The sequence below is a fragment of the Propithecus coquereli genome, unplaced genomic scaffold, assembly GCF_000956105.1.
Source record: "Propithecus coquereli isolate 6110/MARCELLA unplaced genomic scaffold, Pcoq_1.0 Scaffold600, whole genome shotgun sequence".
In the NCBI taxonomy this organism is placed as follows: Eukaryota; Metazoa; Chordata; class Mammalia; order Primates; family Indriidae; genus Propithecus; species Propithecus coquereli.
Genome location: NW_012151953.1, coordinates 931,678 through 952,429, shown reverse-complemented (window position 1 = coordinate 952,429; position 20,752 = coordinate 931,678). Strand labels below are relative to the sequence as shown.

The window sequence follows — 20,752 nt, the reverse complement described above, 5'->3', positions numbered from 1 at the left end:
AATTTGGGCTACCTATTTGGAGACAGGAGTGGCATTTAGAATTACATTTTTAAAATCTTTTAAAGAATGAGGTCAATAATAGAAAATATAAACAACATAAGTGATATGAAAAGATAATTCCATTCACCATCTCTTGAAAGGAACTTTTCCAAAATTTCCTAAGCAAACAAACAGCTTTCCTATTATGCACGTTCTTCTGAGACAGAATCTCCACCACCTGTGTTTACACCCTTTGCTGCCCCGAGAAGTCCTTCCTGGCACCAAGCCTTTCTCCCGGCTCTCTTTTCTCTCCCTCCCTCCAGGACAAGAGGCGACGGTACAGCATGCTGCACTCTCAGGAGTCCAGCAGCTCCGTCTTCTACCACTCTCAGGATGAGGGACCTGGGCCGGACAGTGGAGACTGTGCCAAGAACTTGGAAGCACCCTTCAACCTGGGGCAGGCCAAAGATGCCTGGCCAGTCAGTGGAGACTCCACCACCAATCCTGGTTGGTCTGCTGCTGTTTCTTCAGGGAAGCCATAATGATTACTACCTTATATTGAGCACTTGCTACATGCTAAGTGCTTTTTAAAACCATCTCATTGGCCAGTTAGCAGCTACAGAGGTGGGTACTGTTATACCCATTTCACAGATGAGGAAAATGAGACTTAGAGAATTTAAGCAACTTGGCTAAGGTCATAGGGCTCGAAAGAGGTAGAGTACAGATTAGGAGTCTGGACCTATCTGACTACAAAGCCTCTTTATGCTGTTAATTTCCATTCACAGTGCATTTACTGATTCCGTACTAAGGCTAGGGACCGAGCACACAACATGGAAAGCAAAGATGACTCAAACATGTCACCTGCCCTTAATGAGCTCTCCATCTAGCAAGAGAGAGATGACTGGCCCTAACTCTGGTAGAAAGCAGAGTGACAGGGGCCTCTGGAAAATGCAACAAACTGTGGGGATCCCAAGAGAGACAAGTACATCCACTAGAGCAGCGGTCCCCAACCTTTTGAGCACCAGGGACCAGTTTCATGGAAGACAATTTTTCCACGGACCGGGGGAGGCGGGGATGGTGTCAGGATGATTCAAGGACATTACATTTATTGTGCAGTCAAACCTCTCTGCTAATGATAATCTGTATTTGCAGCCAGTCCCCAGTGCTAGCATCACCGCCTCAGCTCCACCTCAGATATCAGGCATTAAGTTCTCACCAGGAGCCGCAACCTAGATCCCTCGCATGCGCAGTTTACAGTAGGGTTCTGGCTCCTATGAGAATCTAATGCCAGCACTGATCTGACAGCAGGCGGAGCTTATGCGGTGATGTGAGCCATGGGGAGCGGCTGTAAATACAGATGAAGCTTTGCTCCCTCGCCTGCCACTCACCTCCTGCTGTGCAGCCCAGTTCCTAATGGGCCATGGACCAGTACCGGGGTTGGGGACTGCAGCACTAGTGGACATAAACAAAGACTTAGCAAGGGGTTGGGTTCTTAGAAGAATAGAGAGGAGCGTCCAGGCAGCAGAAACTGCCTGAGCAAAGGCGTGGAGGTGTGCCACTTAGAAAGCACATATATCATACAACTGTTGCTCATCTAGTGTGTTTGGGGCACATTGTGCATTAAAAAGGGAGCAGAAGGGAGAGTATGTGGGAGATAGATTAGGGCCAGATCAGCCAAGGCTTCGGATGCTGGTGAGGCACCTGCACAGATTTTGGTGGGCAAGCAGGAAAGAAGTATGCAAGCCCCTCTCTTTCCCTCTGTCCCACCCTCATGGTTCCCCTATCTCTACCTCTGTCCAGATCTGAACCTCTCCCAGCGACGGAGGGCGTACAGCACCAACCACATCACCAACCACAAGCCCCGCCCAAGGGCCACCACGGCCAGCGACCCCACGGTGGCTGCCAGGAGATACCCGCTGCGGAAAGCCCGGCTGCAGGACCTCACCAACCAGACCAGCCTGGATGCCCAGCGGTGGCACACTGGCTTGCAGGTACCTAGGCAGGGCAGGTTGGGAGGGAGCTGGGGAAGGCCACGGGCTGGGAGAGCTGTGTCTCCTGCTTCGGCCACAGGACGGGGCCTGTGCACAGCTTAGCTGCTGAGTGAGCCTCACCTCTTCACTTTTCTGGGCCTCCGTCTGCCTTGCCCCCCAAGGACACCTTCCTATCATGACACCCGCTAGGTGATGAGCTCACTCATTCTCTGCACACAGCACTTCCCAGTTGACGAGGAGCATCCACTCTTTCAGCTGATTTTGCAGCATCCCCAGGACAGGAGAGAGTTTGGGGGCCAGCCACCCTGACTCAGTGGCAACTGAGATCCAGAGAGGTAAAGTGGCTTATCCAGGGTCACACAGCCAGTCAGGGGACTGCAACAGGCCCCTCTGCCTTCAAGAAGCCCTTGCTTCCTCCTCTATCACACTGTACCTCCGACAAGCTCCAGGGGTTGTACATTTCCCCAGGGCAAAGAGAATTTGAGAGTGACAGAGCCACCGCAGGAGTGTCATGCACTGTCTTGCTAGACCGGGGTCTCTCAACCTCTGCTCTGTTAAGATGGTAATTCTTTGTTATGGGGCAAGGGGTGTCCCGTGCATTGTAGAATGTTTGCAGTGTCCCTGGCCTCTGCCCACTCGAAGCCAGTGTCCACACCACCTCCAGTCATGACAACAAAACATGTCTACAGACACCGCCGAATGGCCTGGGGTGGGGGAGGGGAATCACCTGGTTGAGAACGGCTGTCCTAAACCAAACTGTGGTTTAACCCATTTCTTAAGAATGAGTTCATGTCGATTTGTCATTATACGTCTGTGGTTCCATAAAAGCACCCTTTCTCCTCTCCCCTGGGTATGCCCGTTCCCACTCCCAGCCTCCCCCTCCCCGTCCCTCCCTGCTTCACATACACATAAGCCCACTCCCCAAGGGAAAGGCCACTGCCACCTTGTCCCTGAGGGCCCTTCTCTGTGCTCAGCAGGGACCACTTGGTGCAACTGGAAGGCCTTGGCCTTGCAGCCGGGTCTGCTCCTTAAACATGTCGCTCAACTTTCTGAGCCCCGACTGCCCCACCTAGGAAATGGGGAGAATAGCTTACGAGATGATGGAGCTGCCACTCCTCCACAGATATTTACTGGCAGCCAACTCTAAGTGGAGGACTCCTCCAGGCGTTGGCTGATAAGAGACGAAGTGTCTGGCCTAGCACCTGGCACACAATAGGTGTCCTTTGGTGGCAGCTCTACTTGGTGGGAGCTCTGGGCAGGTTGGCCCCTTTTACATCTCTCCTGCATGTTCCTTAGCACTTGAGGCCCATCTCCGCTCACATACACACACACACACACTCTCTCTCTCTCTGTCTCTCTCCCTCCCTGCAGCCTCTGGCTGGGTAAAGGGCTCACTGGAGCTTAGACTCATCTGTTGCCATGGAAACCTTAGCAGCTTCAGTTTCTCTCTGACCCAGTGTGGTGGTGATGGTGTGGTAGGAATGGGGGAACCCCAGTCTTTGATGGGGGTTGGGGGTGTTAGGGATCCAGCAGCCCTGGCTGGGTACCAGCTCCCCCACTGAGGCCATCCTGGGAGTGACCGGTCCCCTCCTTCTCCCACATCCTTGCACCATCCCTAGGACCTCTGATCTAAGAGATAGGGGAGGCACAGTCCCCCTCCCAACAAATACTTGATAGGGATGGAAAAGCCTCCATGGTTAACTGGTGGCCTTAAAAATTCCACCTAGTAAGGCCTTTGCTTCCTCATCCCCTCCCCCTACCAGGGGATGTATATGGTCCCAGAGGCTTAAGATTCATTTTTACATAACTTAATAGTCTTCAATTACAAAAGTAATAACTACTCAGAGTTTGAAATAAAAACCAACCTTCAGTTGGGTATAAACTACAAATAAAAGTCCTCCTCCTCTATGCCCAGATTCACTTGGTTTTTTGTTTTTTGTTTTTTGTTTTTGAGACAGTCTCACTGTGTTGCCTGGGCTAGAGTGCGTGCCGTGGCATCATCCTAGCTCACAGCATCCTCAAACTCCTGGGCTCAAGCAATCCTCCTGCCTCAGCCTCCCGAGTAGCTGGGACTACAGGCATGTGCCACGATGCCTGGTTAATTTTTTCTATATACTTTTAGTTGTCCGATTAATTTCTTTCTATTTTTAGTAGAGACAGGGTCTCGCTCTTGCTCAGGCTGGTTTCGAACTCCTGAGCTCAAACAATCCGTCTGCCTCGGCCTCCCAGAGTGCTAGGATTAGAGGCATGAGCCACCGCGCCCAGCCTTCACTTGGTTTTGAGTGTTCTCTTCCAGAAATACTACACATACACAGAAATACACACACATACACACCATATGGATATATTTTAATAATCACATATACAAACTGCTCTCCAACTTACTTTTCAAATGTCTTTTTAATTCACTTTTCTATACACAGTAAAATTACTTTTATGTTGGAACAGTTCTGTGAGATCTGACAAATGCGTGTAGTCATGTATTTACCACAATTAAGAGATAAAACAGGCTGGGCGTGGTGGCTCACGCCTGTAATCCTAGCACTCTGGGAGCCGAGGTGGATGGATCGCTCAAGGTCAGGAGTTCGAGACCAGCCTGAGCAAGAGCGAGACCCTGTCTCTACTAAAAAATAGAAAGAAATGATCTGGACAACTAAAAAATATGTGTATATATATATATATATATATATATATATATATACACAAAATTAGCCGGACATGGTGGCACATGCCTGTAGTCCCAGCTACTTGGGAGGCTGAGGCAGAAAGATTGCTTGAGCCCAGGAGTCTGAGGTTGCTGTGAGCTAAGCTGACGCCACGGCACTCTAGCCCGGGCAACAGAGCAAGACTCTGTCTCAAAAAAAAAAAGAGCTAGAACAGTCGCAATTTACATTTTAAAAATAAGTTTTATCTTGGACATCTTCCCATTTGATATGAAAAAATCTAGCTCTTTCTTTTCGGTGTTGTATGGTGTTCCACTGCACGGATCTGCCATAACTTATTTGTCAACCTCTACTGAGAGATACTTACGTAGTTTCCAGACAGTTAATAATACTGTAAACTTATATACAGTACTTGCACATAGATATTTGCACGCTTGTGTATTTCCACAGGATTGAATTCCAAAAAGTGACATCGCAGGGTCAAAGGGGTTTGTGCATTTTAATTGTTACTAGATAGCACATTGCTAAATTATTCTCCCAAAAACGTGTACCAGTTTTACACTCCTACTGACAACCCATGAGAAACTCTGTCTCCCCATTGGGCATGATGAGTGTCATCAAACTTTTAAATATTTGCCAATCTGTAAGATACAAAAAAACATAACTTGTTTTAATTGACATTACTCAAATTTTTTGTGAGGCTGAGCATTTTTTTCATGAGTTTATGGGATACTTTTGCTATAAACTGCCCCCAAATGCCCTTAACCTATTGTTCTACTAAGTGTATCTTTTAGCCCCAGTGATTTGTAAAAGCATTTTCTTGAAAGTGATCTTTGTCATGCATGTTGCAAATGAATTTTTCAGTTTATCCCTTGCCTTTTAGTGTCTGTTTGTACCAGCACAAGAGTAGATAAAATCAACAAAAGAAGAAGTCCATAAATATAACCAAATGTGCACGAAAGCTTTGTTGGGATAGAAGTGGGAAACGGATAAACTGCAGGGACTCAATGGATAAACTGCATTCAGTAATTGGTGTTAAGATTTGTATCATTTGGAAAGCCAAGGAAAAGCTCGTTTCTATCTCCCTACACCAAAATAAATTTCATGTGAATCAAAGATTTAAACACACAAACAAAAATGAAATTACAAAAATTCTGGAATATTTTTTGCATGAGAAAGACCTTTTAAGCATGACATATGGAAAGACATAAGGAAAAAGGTTGATAATTTTAACCACACACAAAAAAAGTTTTAAACTTTATAGCAAAAAAAAAAGCAGGTTTAGAATTATCCATGGTGTGTGATTTTCCATGGTTTTCTGTGGTTTGGAGTTCATCCACGGTTTGGGATTACTCTCGTTGATGTTACTCATGGGTAATGGAGACTGGGTCATGTGCCCCTGGGTGCTGGAGGGGCAGTGCCCAGGAGGAAAGAGCTGTGGCAGGGGCAGGAGGAAGGAGGGTCCCACCACCAGGTCTCTCCTTTTGCATTCCTAGCCCTTGCTGAACTGTGGCCAGGACCTGAGCCAGGGACCCAAACTCCGAGGCCCAGGGGCCCGCAGGCCCTCTCTGCTACCCCAAAGCTGCCAGCTCTTCCCACCCTCAGGCCAGGAGTCCCTGGCCTGGAGCCCCATGAGGGAGCAGGATCCTGGGTCCAGCCTGAAGCCTGCCTCAGACAGCCGCAGCCCTGGGGACCTGGGTAAGCGATTGCAGGGTCCAGGACCTGACTGGGAATGGGGAGGAATCCTTGGTTGTGGCCAACTTCAGATGACAGGCCCAGAGGTAAAAGCCTGTGTCTGTGTCCTTGGGGGTCTGCTGTGGCCCACCCCTCCCTGAGCACCTCACCCATCCAGGCTTCCCCAGCCACCTCGCCCTTGCGTGGCCTGTGAGGCTGCAGCTCCATTCTCGCTGCCCACGTCTCGCCCCATCCTATCTGGCTCCCTCAGGTACTGGCTTCCTGGGCAGTGGATCTGCCCCTTTTTTTGGGGCCAGGCCCTTGCCCCCCGGTTTTCTTAGGAAGGGGTTGTTTTTTTCCTTGGGGGGAAGAGGGGATTGTACTTGCTTAGGGGTGTCTGTTTCCTGGGGGAGGACTGGCCGTCTGTCCCCCAGGTCAGCGTCTGGCCCTCTTGCCGCCTCCGCCCACAGACCCGTCCCATCACCCCTCCGCCTTCGAGACCGAGACGTCCTCGGACTGGGAGCCCCTGGCCGAGGCCGAGGAGCGGGCCAGTCCCGGCAGGCCCGCCACCCCAGGCCCGGTGCTGGGCAAGGCGCTGGTCAAAGGCCTGCGCGACAGCCAGCGCGTGCAGTGGGAGGTGAGCTTCGAGCTGGGGCCCCCCGGCCCGGAGCGGCGCGACGACGACCTGTGGAGCGAGACCTTCCACCACCTGGCGGCCCGCGCCATCATCCGCGACTTCGAGCAGCTGGCGGAGCGCGAGGGCGACATCGAGCAAGGTGAGCGCAGTGGCCCGCACCCGGCACCCTTCCGCGCGCGGCTAGGGACGCCCCTCCTCACAGCCCCGCCCCTTGCCCCACCCACTTGCCCTAGACCCCGCCCCCTGCCCGGCCTCTGGGCCTCGCCCCTCCCCATTCCGGTGAGTGCCCGGGCTCATTCCTTACCCTGACCCCTCCCCTGGCGCCAGTCACCGGCCACGGCCCGCGGCTCCACCCACTCCCGCTGCCTGCAGGTGCCGCCCCTCCCGCAACACACACACACACACACACACACGCACACACACGCACACACGCACACGCACACACACGCACACACGCACACACACACAGCCCGGTGCCCCTTTTGCGCAGTCCGGGCCCCTCCACCCTTTCCGCCCCGACCGAGCGACCTGTTTGCTTGCCTCCTTTCCCTCTCCCACGGACCGCCACTCCCCTCACTTCCCAGCGCTTCTCCCCGGTAACGCCCCAGTAGTGCTTCGAAAACAGAACAAGGACGACAGCCCAGGCTTTCCGCAAGGACCAGCCCCCCAAGTCCGTCCCCGCACTCATCAATGCCTCCTACTTGTTGGGACCAGCTGGGGCCAGGCCCGCGTGGACGCCCCACCACCACAGCCAGTGAACAAAGCTCTCCTGTCCTTACTCATGCGTGCTTGACAGACTAGCAGGGAAGCCAGCATTAATCAATTACACAAATAATTAATTGAGTGCATTTGTCCTAAGTGCTGTTAAAAAGAAATACAGGCATCCAAGAGACTGTATAACAGGGTTGGTGGGGGAGCTAATTTAGTCCAGGAATTGGGGCAGACTTCGCCGAGAAAGCCACTGGTGGGATCTTGCTGGAGCAGCTCGGAGAATGGAGATATGAATAGAGTGGTTATGTTGTTTCTTTGTTATAGGCTTGTGCTGTATTTATATAATAACATTATGTTGTTTATATTCTATTTGCATTTTTGTGCTGTATGTGTTACTTTCATTCTTCCTGCGAGGTCCTCACCTTACAGTTTACAAAGCACTTGTCCACCCTTCATGTCCCGGGCTCCTCACCCAGGCCCCTGGAGGTGGCAAGCCCCTCATCTGTTCAGTGCAAAGGGATTGGGCTTTGGGGTCAGGCCATCCTGAGTCCCCATCTCAGGTCTGTGACTAACTCTCTGTGTGACCCTGTGCTCACCACTCTCCCTCTCTGATTTTCAATCTTCCCGGCAGTTAGATGGGTCAGATAGTGGTCCCCACCCACCAGTCAGGGGACCTACAAAGTCCCAGGGCAAGGTTCCTGTTAGACATCTGCAAAATTAAAATATAAAATACAGAAAACATGGTGGGTTTTTTTTTAAAAATAACACTACAGTTATTTAAGGGAAGTAGCTGTCTTTTATTCTGAGATAATGTCTTATATTTTTACATTAAAATATCCTTTATTTTGTGAAATGATGATGTGAAATGACGGTGGTATTTTTTTTTAAAAATGTCTTTAATTAGCGAGCTAGCAACCCCTTTTTTTTAAGGGCTTATTTAATCCCAAAGATGGGGACCAGTCGTTGAGCCCTCCTTTTAGCTTCCAGAGCTTCCATGTCAGGGAAGATTTTCCGAGTCCAAACAGCGACCCCAGCTTCTCGCTTCACAGGCTCCAACCGCCGCTACCAGGTGAACGCAGTGCACACCAGCAAGGCCTGCAGCGTCATCAGCAAATACACAGCCTTCGTGCCTGTGGACGTGAGCAAGAGCCGGTACCTGCCCACCGTGGTGGAGTACCCCAACTCCGGTAAGGCAGGCGGGGGGCTCGGGCTCTCCTGAGGGACGGAGGGAGGGGGCTGAGATAGGAAGGATCGCGCAACTGCAGGAAGGGTGCAAGGTAGGGCCTGGAAGCAGAACGGCCCCCAGCGGATGTTCTGGTCACCGTGAGGTGGGGGCACGTGCTCTGCAGAGGCTGTGAAATCATCCCAGTCCCTTTTTCCCACCAATGAAAATGTCTTCACTGTATTTCTCCAGCTGGGACAATGGTATGCACTTATTGTAGAAAACTCCAAAATATAGAAAGATATACAATAAATAAAACTGACGGCCATCCAGGAAGGAGTACTACTTACCTCCTTGGTGTGACCATCCTTCCAGACTTCTCTCTACCGATACCTATGTGTAGAGAAATCAAAAGACAGATCATTTTATGTGAATTGGACCATACCAATATGTGCTATATTTTACAAAATATGGGTATGGAGAGTGTCTCTCCATGAAGGTAAATCTACGTCCTCATTTTAGTAGCCACAGCCCGCTCCACTGCAGGGAGCTAGTGTCATCGTAATGGCCAATGAGAAAGGGTTCCAAAACATATATTTTAAATCAACTAATCCTCAAAACAGCTCTGCAAAGTAGATACAATTATTACCCCCATTTTGCAGATGGGAAACAGAGTTGTTAAGTAACTTTCCTGAGGTCACACAGCAGTGAGGGGCAGAGCCAGGCTTTCAATCCCAGTGTCCTGGCCCCAGAGGCTGAGTTCTCTCCTACTCATCCCCTACTGCCTGTTAGATACATCACCACACCTACCGGGTGCAGTGCACGCTATCTAGGGGCTGGGCACACTTACAACTTTGACTCAAATGGTACAAAAGCAGTTGATGTAACCAAACATTTGTACCCCCATAATATTCTGAAATTTAAAAAAAAAAGATATATCACAACCTTTTAAGCCTATTTAGACAGTTAGTGTATTCCCCATTTGATTACTGTAAATTATACTGCTGAGAACATCTTTGTGTGTCTGTCTGGCTATCTCCTTGGAATTAATTAACTCTTAGAAGTAGGATTGCAGTGTCAAGGGTCTGCATATTTAAAATTGGGATGTAGTTGCCAAACCACCCCGCCCACCCCAAAGGTTATTCCAATGTCCATCCTCCCCAACACTCAATATTGTTTACCTTTCTCAACTCTGCCAGTCTGATAGGTGAAAAAAGAATCCCTCTTGGACCCTTTCTTTCATTTTTTTGTGGTTCATGTGTATGAACTTTCATGCTTTTTGTTTCTAAATTACATTTTTCTGTCCTTCGTGGTCCCCTTTTTATTTTTTAGCAGATCTCCAGAAAGAATCATGCTGGGAATAAAATGTGCCCTTCCTCATTCCTCCTGCCCATCTTTTCTTACTGGTGGTCCTGAAATGATCAACTTCCCATCCCACCCCCTCTCAATTGCTGTCATTTCAAGCAATGCAGCAGCCACCCTACCCAGGCCACATCCTCACTGAGTGGTTTCATTATTCACATTGCTAGGACGACTGTCCCTCCATCTCCCACCCATCTCTGACCAGCCTGCCAGCACCTGCAGCCACAGCCTAGGAAGTCAAGCACCTGCTCATATCTGAACCCAAGCCCCAAAGCCCCCCTAAGATCTAGGTCTGCACTTTCCCAAGTAGGTTCCAAGAAACTAGAACCCTAGTTTCATGTCATGCCATCCAGCACAAAAATAGAAAATACTGAATTAGGATATACATTTGGGAACCACTGGATTAAATAGAGCTCAAAAGCTTTCTTCACTGCAGAACTTCTCAGAGCCTTTAGTATGTCAATATACATCAAGATGCTCAGAGAGGCCGGGCGTGGTGGCTCACGCCTGTAATCCTAGCACTCTGGGAGGCCGAGGCGGGCAGATTATTTGAGCTCAGGAGTTCGAGACCAGCCTGAGCAAGAGCGAGACCCCGTCTCTACCAAAAATAGAAAGAAATTAATTGGACAGCTAAAAATACATAGAAAAAATTAGCCGGGCATGGTGGCACATGCCTATAGTCCCAGCCACTTGGGAGGCTGAGGCAGGAGGATCGCTTGAGTCCAGGAGTTTGAGGTTGCTGTGAGCTAGGCTGACACCACGGCATTCTAGCCCGGGCAACAAAGTGAGACTCTGTCTCAAAAAAAAAAAAGATGCTCAGAGAATGGACTATAGTAGGCAGCCTCTTCAAAACATGTTTCCCAAGAGAACTTTATCTTTTTTAAGGAACAACTTAAAAACTAGTGTTCTCTGAAAGTGGGGTTCCCTAAAACGTACTTTACGGTGCTGTAACTTCATCTCTCTTCCATCTACCACCTATTGGTGATACCCTGGGACTTCAGGGGTCTGCCCTGCAGGAGGAGGGCCTGGGATGTGGGTCTCTGAGATAGTGGACAGAGAGAAGGAATACAAAGTGTTTCTGAGAAAACCAGCCTTTCGACTAACTAGAAACCATTGCTGCTTCCTGAACATTCTGTGAGCAGCAGTGTCTACCCGACAAGGTAGGTGCTATTATCTCCACTTTCCAGGTAAGGACACTGCGGCTCAGCGTGGTTAGCGCCCCATCCAGCTGGCAAGAGTGGGGCTGGGGCTCAAACCCCAGTCTCTGTGACTCTAAATCTCGTGGTCTTACCGTGGACAATGCCTTCCCACCTCTGGAGAATACCTTCCTGCCTTTTGGAAAGACTGAAGCCAGAATCTGTCCCGCCAGCCTCGGGGAAGAGGGGAGGACTGGCACATTTGTACCCAGCTGCACCTCCTCCTTGTCTTCTGTGAAGGTGCTGCGCTGCGGATGATCAGCTCCCGGGTCCTGACCCGACAGTGGAGGGACGCCTCTGCTGGCTTCGGACGGTCCCAGACCACGCTCAGAGAGGACTCGGCAGCTGGAGATGGCAAATTTCAGACCCTAAGTAAGAGCCGCCCCTGAGTAAGAGCGTGTTCAGTAGCCTGGGCCCCTGGCGTTGTGGCACCCTCATGTCCGAGGCCCCAGAGGCCTCTCTCTGAGTCTGCGCTCTGGGCTCAGCAGGGCCAGGGCACAGCCAGGCCTGCAGAAGAGGGGCTCAGGATGGCCACAGCACACCACCACTGACGCAGCTCTCTCTGCCAGAGAGCAGCTCCACCTCCCCGCCCACGCCCTCCCCCACCTCTCCCCTTCAAGGTCCCTGACCCTACTGGCTGTCCCCTGCCTCCAGCCTCTGAGTCCTCCCAGGCACCAACTGCCGGGAAACCTAATAAGGAAGAAACCCAAGAGCAAAGAGGCAAGTTCCATCTGCTTGGGTCCCACCATCTGTTTCTTTCAGGAATCCCAACAGCTTCCTTTGAGCCTTCTCCTGATTTCACTGTGTCTGCAGGGTGGCTCCTTGGAGAGCCTGACCTTGCACTCCTTCACAGGATGGCTTTGATCCTGTGTGTCCTGCATAGGTGTGTGTCTTTCTGTCTCTAAAGACAGCCTAACTGCTGCACTAGTCCTAACCCCTTCCTTGCTGCCCTCACATGCACAGTGAGGATCTCTTGCCTTCTTCTGTGCGTGGAGAGGACAGGACATCAGGAGTCCCGCCTGGCCACCAGCCCAGCTACCCAGACCATAAGAATTTGTTACCCAAGGTACCAGAACCAGCTTACAGACGTTGATGGGTTAGAAAATGAGAACACTGTGTGAGCGGGAGAAGAAGCAGAGGAGCTCTTCAGAATTAAGGATTCTGCCAACTTCTCGATCCCTTTGGCTCCAAAACCCAGTGGAACCAGCCCTACCCCGAGCCAAGCTGAGCTTCCAGTGGACAGGAAATTCCCAGTCCACCCTTTCCGTTCTCTGCGGCTTAGCTCTGGGTGGCCCATGGCTTCCGTCACATCACAGACCCCTTCCTTTCAATTGTCCTCTGATTCTCGCCCATGTCTCTGACTTCTAAACTCTCATCCTACCCAAGCTTCTCCCTCCCTGAGGAAGACAGTGGCTAACTGGAGAGTTTTCCATATGCTGGGCACTGTTCGAATTATCCGTGACTACTCACGACCATCTTGAGAGAGTTCCTTTTATTTTCCCCACTAAGAGATGAGGACACTCAGAGAGGTTAAGTGACTTACTCTAGGGCACACAGCTGCTACATGGTAGAGCCGAGGTTTGAACCCAGACGTGTTTGGCCCAGAGTCCATGAGGTTAGCCTCCCTCCTACCTGCCTTGTGGTTGCCTCAGTCAGTCATTCATTCAGTCATTCAGTCGTTCAGTCATTAGAGCACTCTAGTGCTGGGTGCTGGGGCAACGAGTGGAGCCCCATCTTGGCCCTCACAGAGCTAACGGTCTCATGGCAGGAGGCAGAGGCTTTGCCAAACACGTTTGCACATAAAGCTTTTTCTAGGATTTGGACTAGCCCCTTCTAGTAGATTGCCCTATCACTCTCTAGCCCTTGGAGGAGTGGTCATAAAAATAATCACCTCAGTTATGAGTTCTGAACAAAGAACATGTGATTGTTATCCCCATTTTACGGATGGGGTAATTGAGGCTCAGAGCCCTATGACAAGTCAGAGCTGTATTCTGGTGCCTCCTGGAGAGCTGGCATGAGCCCCTCCCCAGTGAGGCACAGACCTGGTGAGGAGATGCCCACCCCTCTCCCAACCCCAACCCTCACCCTCAGGCCCCTGACTACTCCTGTCCCCCTGCCTGTCTGTAGCCTCAGGGCTTAAATTTAATCTTTACAGCAACACTGTGAGATAGATACCAGGATCTCCAATTTGCAATCAGAATTTATGATGTAACTTTGCCAAGGCCCCACGGCTGGCCAATGCAGGAATCGGGATTTGAACCCAAGCACGTCTGACCTCATGGTGGGGCAATGGTTATATTTTGGAAGATGAAAGCCATCCTAGCCAGGGTGGAAACCCTGACTTTGCTCCCCCAGCCCACCCCTAGGCACTGTGAACTAGACCAGCACTGTCCCTGGGGACGGGAGGTGAGGAAGGGAGGGCTGGGAGAGGTCGCAGCTCACTGGCTCCTCTGTCCTAGATGGGGAGACCAGCCTCACCGTGCCCTTGAATGAGACCACATCCCTCAGCCGGGAGAAGCACGCTGCTCCCAAAGGTGAGTAGGCAATGGGTGTTGCCTCTCCTTAATCAGGAGGGTGGTTGTGATTGGTCCTGGGTCAGGAGAGTGTCCTAGCACCAACATGTCCCCAGGACTGCATTGATTCCTCAAAACAATTCCTATGTGAGATGAGTAGGATTATCCCCAATTTAAAGATGAGACATTTTGGGAGGCTGATGCAGGAGAATTACTTGAGGCCAGGAATTCGAGAGCAGCCTGGGCAATATAGAGAGACCCCTGTCTCTACAAAAAATAAAATAAAAAATTTAGCCAGACGTGGCAGTGCACGCCTATAGTCCCAGCTACTCGGGAGGCTGAGGCAGGAGGCTCGCTTGAGCCCAGGAGTTTGAGATTGCTGTGAGCTATGATTGCACCACTGCACTCCAGCCTGGACAACAGAGCAAGACTCCATCTCTAACAAAACAATTTTTTAAAAAATAAGGTAAATAAAGATGAGGAAACTGAGGCTTGAATAGGTGAAGTGACTTGCAAGGTGACACAGCATGTCGATGAGACAGCTGGGCCTGGAGTCAGGCGTCCCGATTCCAGCCAAGGGAGGACTCTACCACCCGCTCTGCCCAGGGTCCTCCAGCAATGTGCTGGGAGATCAACTCGATGTCCCCATGTGGGAACAAGGGGGGTTGATGTGAGCTGTCACTGCCCCCCTCACAAGTAATCTCCCAGAAGATGCCAGGGGCCACCTACCAAGGAAACCTGGAGGCCAGTTTTTTACACGTGGAGGCACATATTCCACCCCTCCCCATGCCACCCGAGACAGAAACAGCCCTGCACCCTAATGGCTGGGTTGGGCCTCTAGGGACATAGGGTCTCTAGGGACATAGGGCTATAGTCAGGCCCCCGCCCCTCTCTAGGCCTCTGTTTCTGCAGCTGGGCAGTGAGCAGTTGGGCAGGGTCATCTGTCCGGCCTCAGCTCTGTCATTCTGTGGCTCTCCAGATCCCCTGCGCAGTCTGGCCACCAATACCCTTTCTCCCACGAAGGCCTCAGAGACTCTCTTTGGCTCCAGGTAAGTGGGACCTCCCACGAGGGCGCACTCATTTTCCTGGGGGAGTTCCTCTCTTGGAAGGCCAGAGGCAGGTCCAGCCTGACATTTAGACCGGTGCCACCCAGAGCTGTCACTGTCTTCCAGGCCTCGCGCCGCCTAACATCTTCCCCTTATAGGTCACCACCTACACTTCCTTGGTCCCTGTTCAAGTGCAGATTCCCCTGGGAGGGCTGGCACACACACTATCTGACCACCAGGCTGGGCACCAGTGCGACATCAAAAGAGGGGCATGAACGAACACTGACCGGCTCCTGGTCCTGGCTGCTGCTAACTCGCTGAGTGACGTGGGGCAGGTGCCTGCCCCTCTCCCCAGGCCTCCGATTCCCCAGCTGTCAGACGAGGAGTCGGGAGGAGGCTCTCTGTTGAATGCCTTCTGGCCCTGACTTGCAGAGGCTTCTGGGTGGGTACCAGGAGGTGGGATGACGAGCGACACCCCACTGCACCTGCACAGGCTGAAGCTCAACAAGTCCAGGCTGCTGACGCGGGCGGCCAAGGGCTTCCTGAGCAAGCCGCTGGGCAGAGCTCCGGAGCCCACCTCGGGGAGCCAGAGCTTCGACTATATACCACTGGTGAGTGCCCCGACCCCAGGCCCACCCCACTGCCGCGCAACTGAGCAGCAGGGCCTCCCTGGGATCCCCTGCCCACCCCTCCACCTCCTCAGAAGACTGTCGGGGAGCTCAGATCCCCGAGTTCCGAGTTCCGCAGCTTCCCAGAGCTTCCCACCCAAGTAGCCAGCAGGGCAGAGGGAATCTGCGTGCGCCTCCCCCGCCCAGGGGTCCAGGGATTTTGCTAGAAGCCAGCACGGCATCACAAAAATTCCTTGCAATTTGCTGTCTTCGCCTTAAAAATTTGTGGGAATTTTGCTTTCTGCTCCACCGTCTATGTGTGTCTGTTTTTCAGTACATAAAAATAAGCTTTGAAATGACTCACAAGCGAGTAAAATTAACGCCTCGGGGACATGCACCGTGTTTAGCAAGTGGGTCTGCAGATGCTCTAGCGTGCTGCGGCCGGGTGGGAAGGTCCTGAGTGGGCTTCTCTGAACTGCGGAGGAAAGGAGACATCTGGGGCCCCTCGGGTCTTGGGGAACAGAGGGTGCTCGAAGGAGGGACACAGTTTGAGCTTCACTGTACGTTCCTGTCCCTGTACACCCAAGTGCATAGTGTCACTCTGAATTTCCAAATACCCAGGGCAACAGGACATTATGTGTATATTCATTCAACAATCATTTCTTGAGTCAGGTGCTAGACCTTGAGGGGACAACCTTGAATGAGACAAATACAGTCCCTGCTCTTATGGTGCTTAGCATCGAAGGGGACCCAGACAGGGAACTGGGCGGTTCTAATCCTCGGAGCTGTGAGGTCCAGTTCAGTGGAGGAGTCCACAGGGTGGACACCTAACCCAGGCTCGAGCCGGGGTCAGGGTGGCATTAAGCCTGACTTCCTGAAGAAGGTCATGGCTAAGCCCAGACCCGAGGTGAGGAGCTATGGAGGAGAGAGGGAGCATGGCAGGTGGAGAATGGATTTGAGGGGTGAGAGCCGAGGACAAACCGGGGCTGGCTCGTGTAGGGCTTTATTAATCACACTTTGGGCTTACTCTAAGAGACACTGAAGCCGTGGAACTGTGCCTCCCCACGATGCATGATCCGCGCCTTACAGAGATCCCTCCACCTGCGGGACAGATGGGTGGGGTGGGGACAGGGGAGAGAGAAGAGACGAATGGTGGCCTGCAGGACAGTGTAGACAGAGGACCTATTGGGACTTGGAAACTGGTGGGTGTGAGGGAGGAAGAGGGGGACAGCTGCCCAACTCCACTGCATGGCAGGGGACAGTCCCAGTGGCTGAGCCAGGCCCACCTGCCCAGGACGAGAGGCAGGTTTGGAGCGAAGACGCTGACTTGGGCTTGGAGAGCGGTTAGTCTGAGGTGCCTGTGGGATAAAGACGGGGATGCTCAGCTGGCCCAGGCACCCCCAAATGCGCCGGGCAGCTGGGGTGGGGTGGCAGTGTGGATGCGGACGGTGCATGGCCCGGGGCCCAGGGGCTAACACGTTTGAGGCCCACTGAGGGGCTTCCCCACACACAGGTGTCTCTGCAGCTGGCCTCCGGAGCCTTCCTGCTCAACCAAGCCTTCTGCGAGGCCATCCACATCCCCATGGAGAAGCTCAAGTGGACCTCGCCCTTCACCTGCCACCGGGTGTCGCTCACTGCCCGTCAGTCCGGGTCTAAGACCCCGAGTCCCCAGCTGTGCACCAGCCCCTCGTCTCGGCATCCCTCCTGTGACAGCTTCTCCTCGCGGTCCCCCGCCGAGGGCAGGCCGGGCCTGGAGCCGAGGGCGGCGGTGGAGCACACGGGGAAGCTGTGGGCCACGGTGGTGGGGCTGGCGTGGCTGGAGCACAGCTCGGCCTCCTACTTCACTGAGTGGGAGCTGGTGGCTGCCAAGGCCAACTCGTGGCTGGAGCAGCAGGACGTGCCCGAGGGCCGCACCCGGGGCACACTCAAGGCCGCTGCCCGACAGCTGTTCGTGCTCCTGCGGCACTGGGATGAGAACCTGGAGTTCGATATGCTCTGCTACAACCCGAATTATGTGTAGGAGGGGCCGGGGAAGGAGAGGGACAGGTGGGGCCATTTCGGCCTGGTGGGGAGAATTTTGAAGCTGTAGCCAATATATCAGTTGTTAGAAAGAGCCGTGGACTGGCAGTCAGGAGGCCTGAGTGCAATCCCAACTTTGCTGCCACCTCGCTGTGCAACCTTAGGCCAGTCCCTGCCCCATCTGGGCCTCAGCTTCCTCCTCTATAAAATAAGAAGGTTAGATGAGGGAATCGGACTAGATCTCAAATGGTTCAAAGGTTCCTTTCTGCCCAGACATTCAGGCAGTTTTCTGGAGCCTCCTGCTACTGGCGGGGGGCGGGGGGCGAGAGAAGATACAGTTTAATCCTGAGTCCTCTCAGGAGGTAGATCACGTGGGCACACAGTAGGAACAGCAACGCCCCCCGAAATAAAAGGATGGATGACAGAATGTGGCCACGACAAGTGCCAGACACACAAGCTCCAATCTCGGCTCAGAGAGACCACCAAGTCAGTTGCATTGTGGGATAGGTTCTTGTCTCCACGGTGACAGTCTGGGACCCCCAAATCCCACTTCAAAGCCAATTGGACAACTTTCTCTCCCGACACTTTACAAAATTGTCGCTCAGGGGCCTTTCTTTCAGCTAGGAAGCTCCCTCAGTTCAGTTCAGTGCTAGTCTGCAGGTCACGTGTGGCTTCCTGTCTGCCAGGAGGTGATGGGCAGGCCCAGGGGCGACACCTTGAGAGCTGAAGTGTTAGAGTTAAGTGATAGTCTGTGCAAAAATAGTCTGAAAAGAACGGACGTGGTCACAGATGTTAGTGAAGAAACCAGCGACACCATAAATAATTTACACACTTTTCGGGGATTGAGTAAAGCCAACTCCACTCCTGGCACTGAGGAGCAAGGGAGGCATCTCTGAGTTCACCGCATCCCAGGATGGGGCCTCCCGCCACACCAGTGTAGGACGAGAGAGGAGCCTCTGTACCGCAGAGGACCACACTTGGCTACAAGGCATTTGGGGACAGCGGCTTTGGCTGGGAGGCAGGATTTGTTTGGTGAAATGAAAGAATCTCAAAGCTTCAAAGTAGGAGCCCCCGGGCTTCCTTCCCTCAGGCCCATGTGTCTGTCCCCACATGGGGACTGGAGGGCTCCGGCCTCAGATTCCCTCGTGGCTGGTGTCAAATTGCCCAGTATCCTCTGCCTGGCAGACTCCCCTGGAGATGGGTCTGGACCTCTCCAAAGAACCTGCCAGCTTGGGACCCCAGGCTGAATCTGTGCACCCTGCGACCCCCTCTCTCCCCCAGGCCTTGCCCTCTCCTCATCCAATTGCTCTCCCAGGTCCCATGGCCCTGGAGTGAGGTTCCTCTTTGGGACGCCTTGAGACCTCAAGTTATCAAACAGCCCATGGGAGCCCCATGGGCTCTCGGGCAAGTCCTGGCTTCGTGAAGACTCAAGGAATGTCCAGTGATCGGCAGGGGCTGGAAGGAGGAGGGGGCTCCAGCAGAACACCCACCACCCACCGGGTGCGAAGGGGAAAAGGCAGCCCCACAGGCTGCAGTGCCCCGCCTCCCACCCCGACCCATCAGCCCAGCCCTCCTGCTGTGCTGTGGAATCTCTCAGCAGGTGTTCTCCCTGTGGCCCTTTTGAGACTTAGGATAAAGTCGCAAGCTCGCTGACTGGCTCTGCTTCAGACTCACCTTCTCGGGAGGAACCTAGGCAGTCTCTGACACCATGGCCACCACCACCCCAGGCGGGGCAGGATGCCAGTCAAGGAAGTTGGCTTAGTGTCACCAAGGGGGACCAAGGGCGTAAGTTGTCTTGCTCAAGGCTTCAAGGAGGTGTGAGTGGAGCTTTGTCACCTGCTGCAGACCTCCCCTCTCCTCCACCAAAAACCCTTTTGTAGCTACGCAGGCAGCAGTCCCAGCTTCAGGGTAAGGATGGAGGGAGGTGGCCCACTGCTAATGGAAAAATTGTCAGGTTGCAGGTCAGAATGTCTGGACTCAGGCCTCAGCCCTGATACTGGTGTGGGCAAGTGGCTTCCCCTCCTGGGCGCACTGCAGCTGGGGGCTTCCTGCTGCTCTGACAGTCCCAGGTTCTCTGCCGCTGGGACGTTGCCCTCTTAGTGAAGGTGAATTTGCTGTAGCTCTCTGTGTGACCTTGAACAAGTGTGTGCGTTCTGGGCCCTTTTCCTCCTCTATATAATCAGGGTGGGCAGGGCCATCCAGCGCCCCAGCCCCCACATAAGCCTGATCCTGGGTCTCCAGATGTTGGTGTAGACGATGACAAGCCGGGGTTTGAGGTGCTCCAGCCCCTGCCCGGTGTGGAACCAGTGCCACAGGATGCCTGGAGGAGTAACTGAGAAACCCAGCAAAGTGGCGGGCACGCCGCCCCCTTCTCTAGGGAAGCTCCGCAGCCCCAGCCCCATGGCAGCCATTGGAGCTCTGCAACCAGTTTTATGAACAAGCAAATTGCTGATCTCCAAAACCCCTGCCTCCCCTGCCCAGCACGGAAGGCAGAGAGGAAAAAATCCTCATTGGTTGCAAATAACCCAAGGGCTATGGGGGGATGTCTGAACAAGAGACATTTTTAAAGAACTTTAGTGGCATTAAGATGACATGTGGCCTCAGGAATCTGCTACCAGGATTGCTAAGCAGGGGACCTAAGGGACTAGCTTTAAGGAAAAGATAAGAACCTTAGGTAATTAGTACATGCATTGAAGCTAAAGTGGTTCCAAAGGTTCTCAAGTAGGTGAAACATTGCCCCTGCAGTCTGGTTTAATTTGGATTAATCTGTCAAACCAGCCCTTGCTTTCTAGGTCACGCCAAGGAACATTCGTGCCCTGAGTTGTCTGAAGACACGCCTAACGGCACTGTCTGGCAAAGCCCAGCCTGCAAGCTGCCTTCAGTGGGAAAACCACTGAGCCAAGAGTTGGGGAACCTAAGTGTTGGTCTCAACTCTACCACCAGTGTGCTGTGTGACTTTGGCAAATTGCTTGCTTTCTCTGAGTCCCCGTTTCATCTTTTGTAGAATGATGGAGTTACACTAGATCAGCATGTCCAACCCTGTTCCTCAGGTGAGACGTGAATAAGCAACCCATTGAGAAACTGTTCTGTGGGCAGATATGCTGGGGAAACACTAGGAAAACAAACTTCTTTAGGTGAGAAAACTCAACCCATTGATGTGTTAATGTGCACTGCTGGCTTGGTGAGGAGGT

The 20,752-nt window shown here is 52.6% G+C and overlaps 1 protein-coding gene across 1 annotated transcript in view; it reads left to right on the top strand.

The window, feature by feature from the left end:
* The window catches only part of VWA5B1 (von Willebrand factor A domain containing 5B1), a 49,956-nt gene extending 32,394 nt beyond the window's left edge, over positions 1-17,562 (top strand). Inside the window, exons 12-20 of the mRNA XM_012659260.1 lie at positions 303-486; positions 1,780-1,970; positions 6,130-6,331; positions 6,778-7,083; positions 8,705-8,842; positions 11,616-11,729; positions 14,868-14,937; positions 15,428-15,545; positions 17,056-17,562. Coding sequence (XP_012514714.1) covers positions 303-486; positions 1,780-1,970; positions 6,130-6,331; positions 6,778-7,083; positions 8,705-8,842; positions 11,616-11,729; positions 14,868-14,937; positions 15,428-15,545; positions 17,056-17,562 — 1,830 coding nt within the window. The remainder of the gene's footprint in view (positions 1-302; positions 487-1,779; positions 1,971-6,129; positions 6,332-6,777; positions 7,084-8,704; positions 8,843-11,615; positions 11,730-14,867; positions 14,938-15,427; positions 15,546-17,055) is intronic.
* The last annotated feature ends 3,190 nt before the right edge of the window (positions 17,563-20,752 follow it).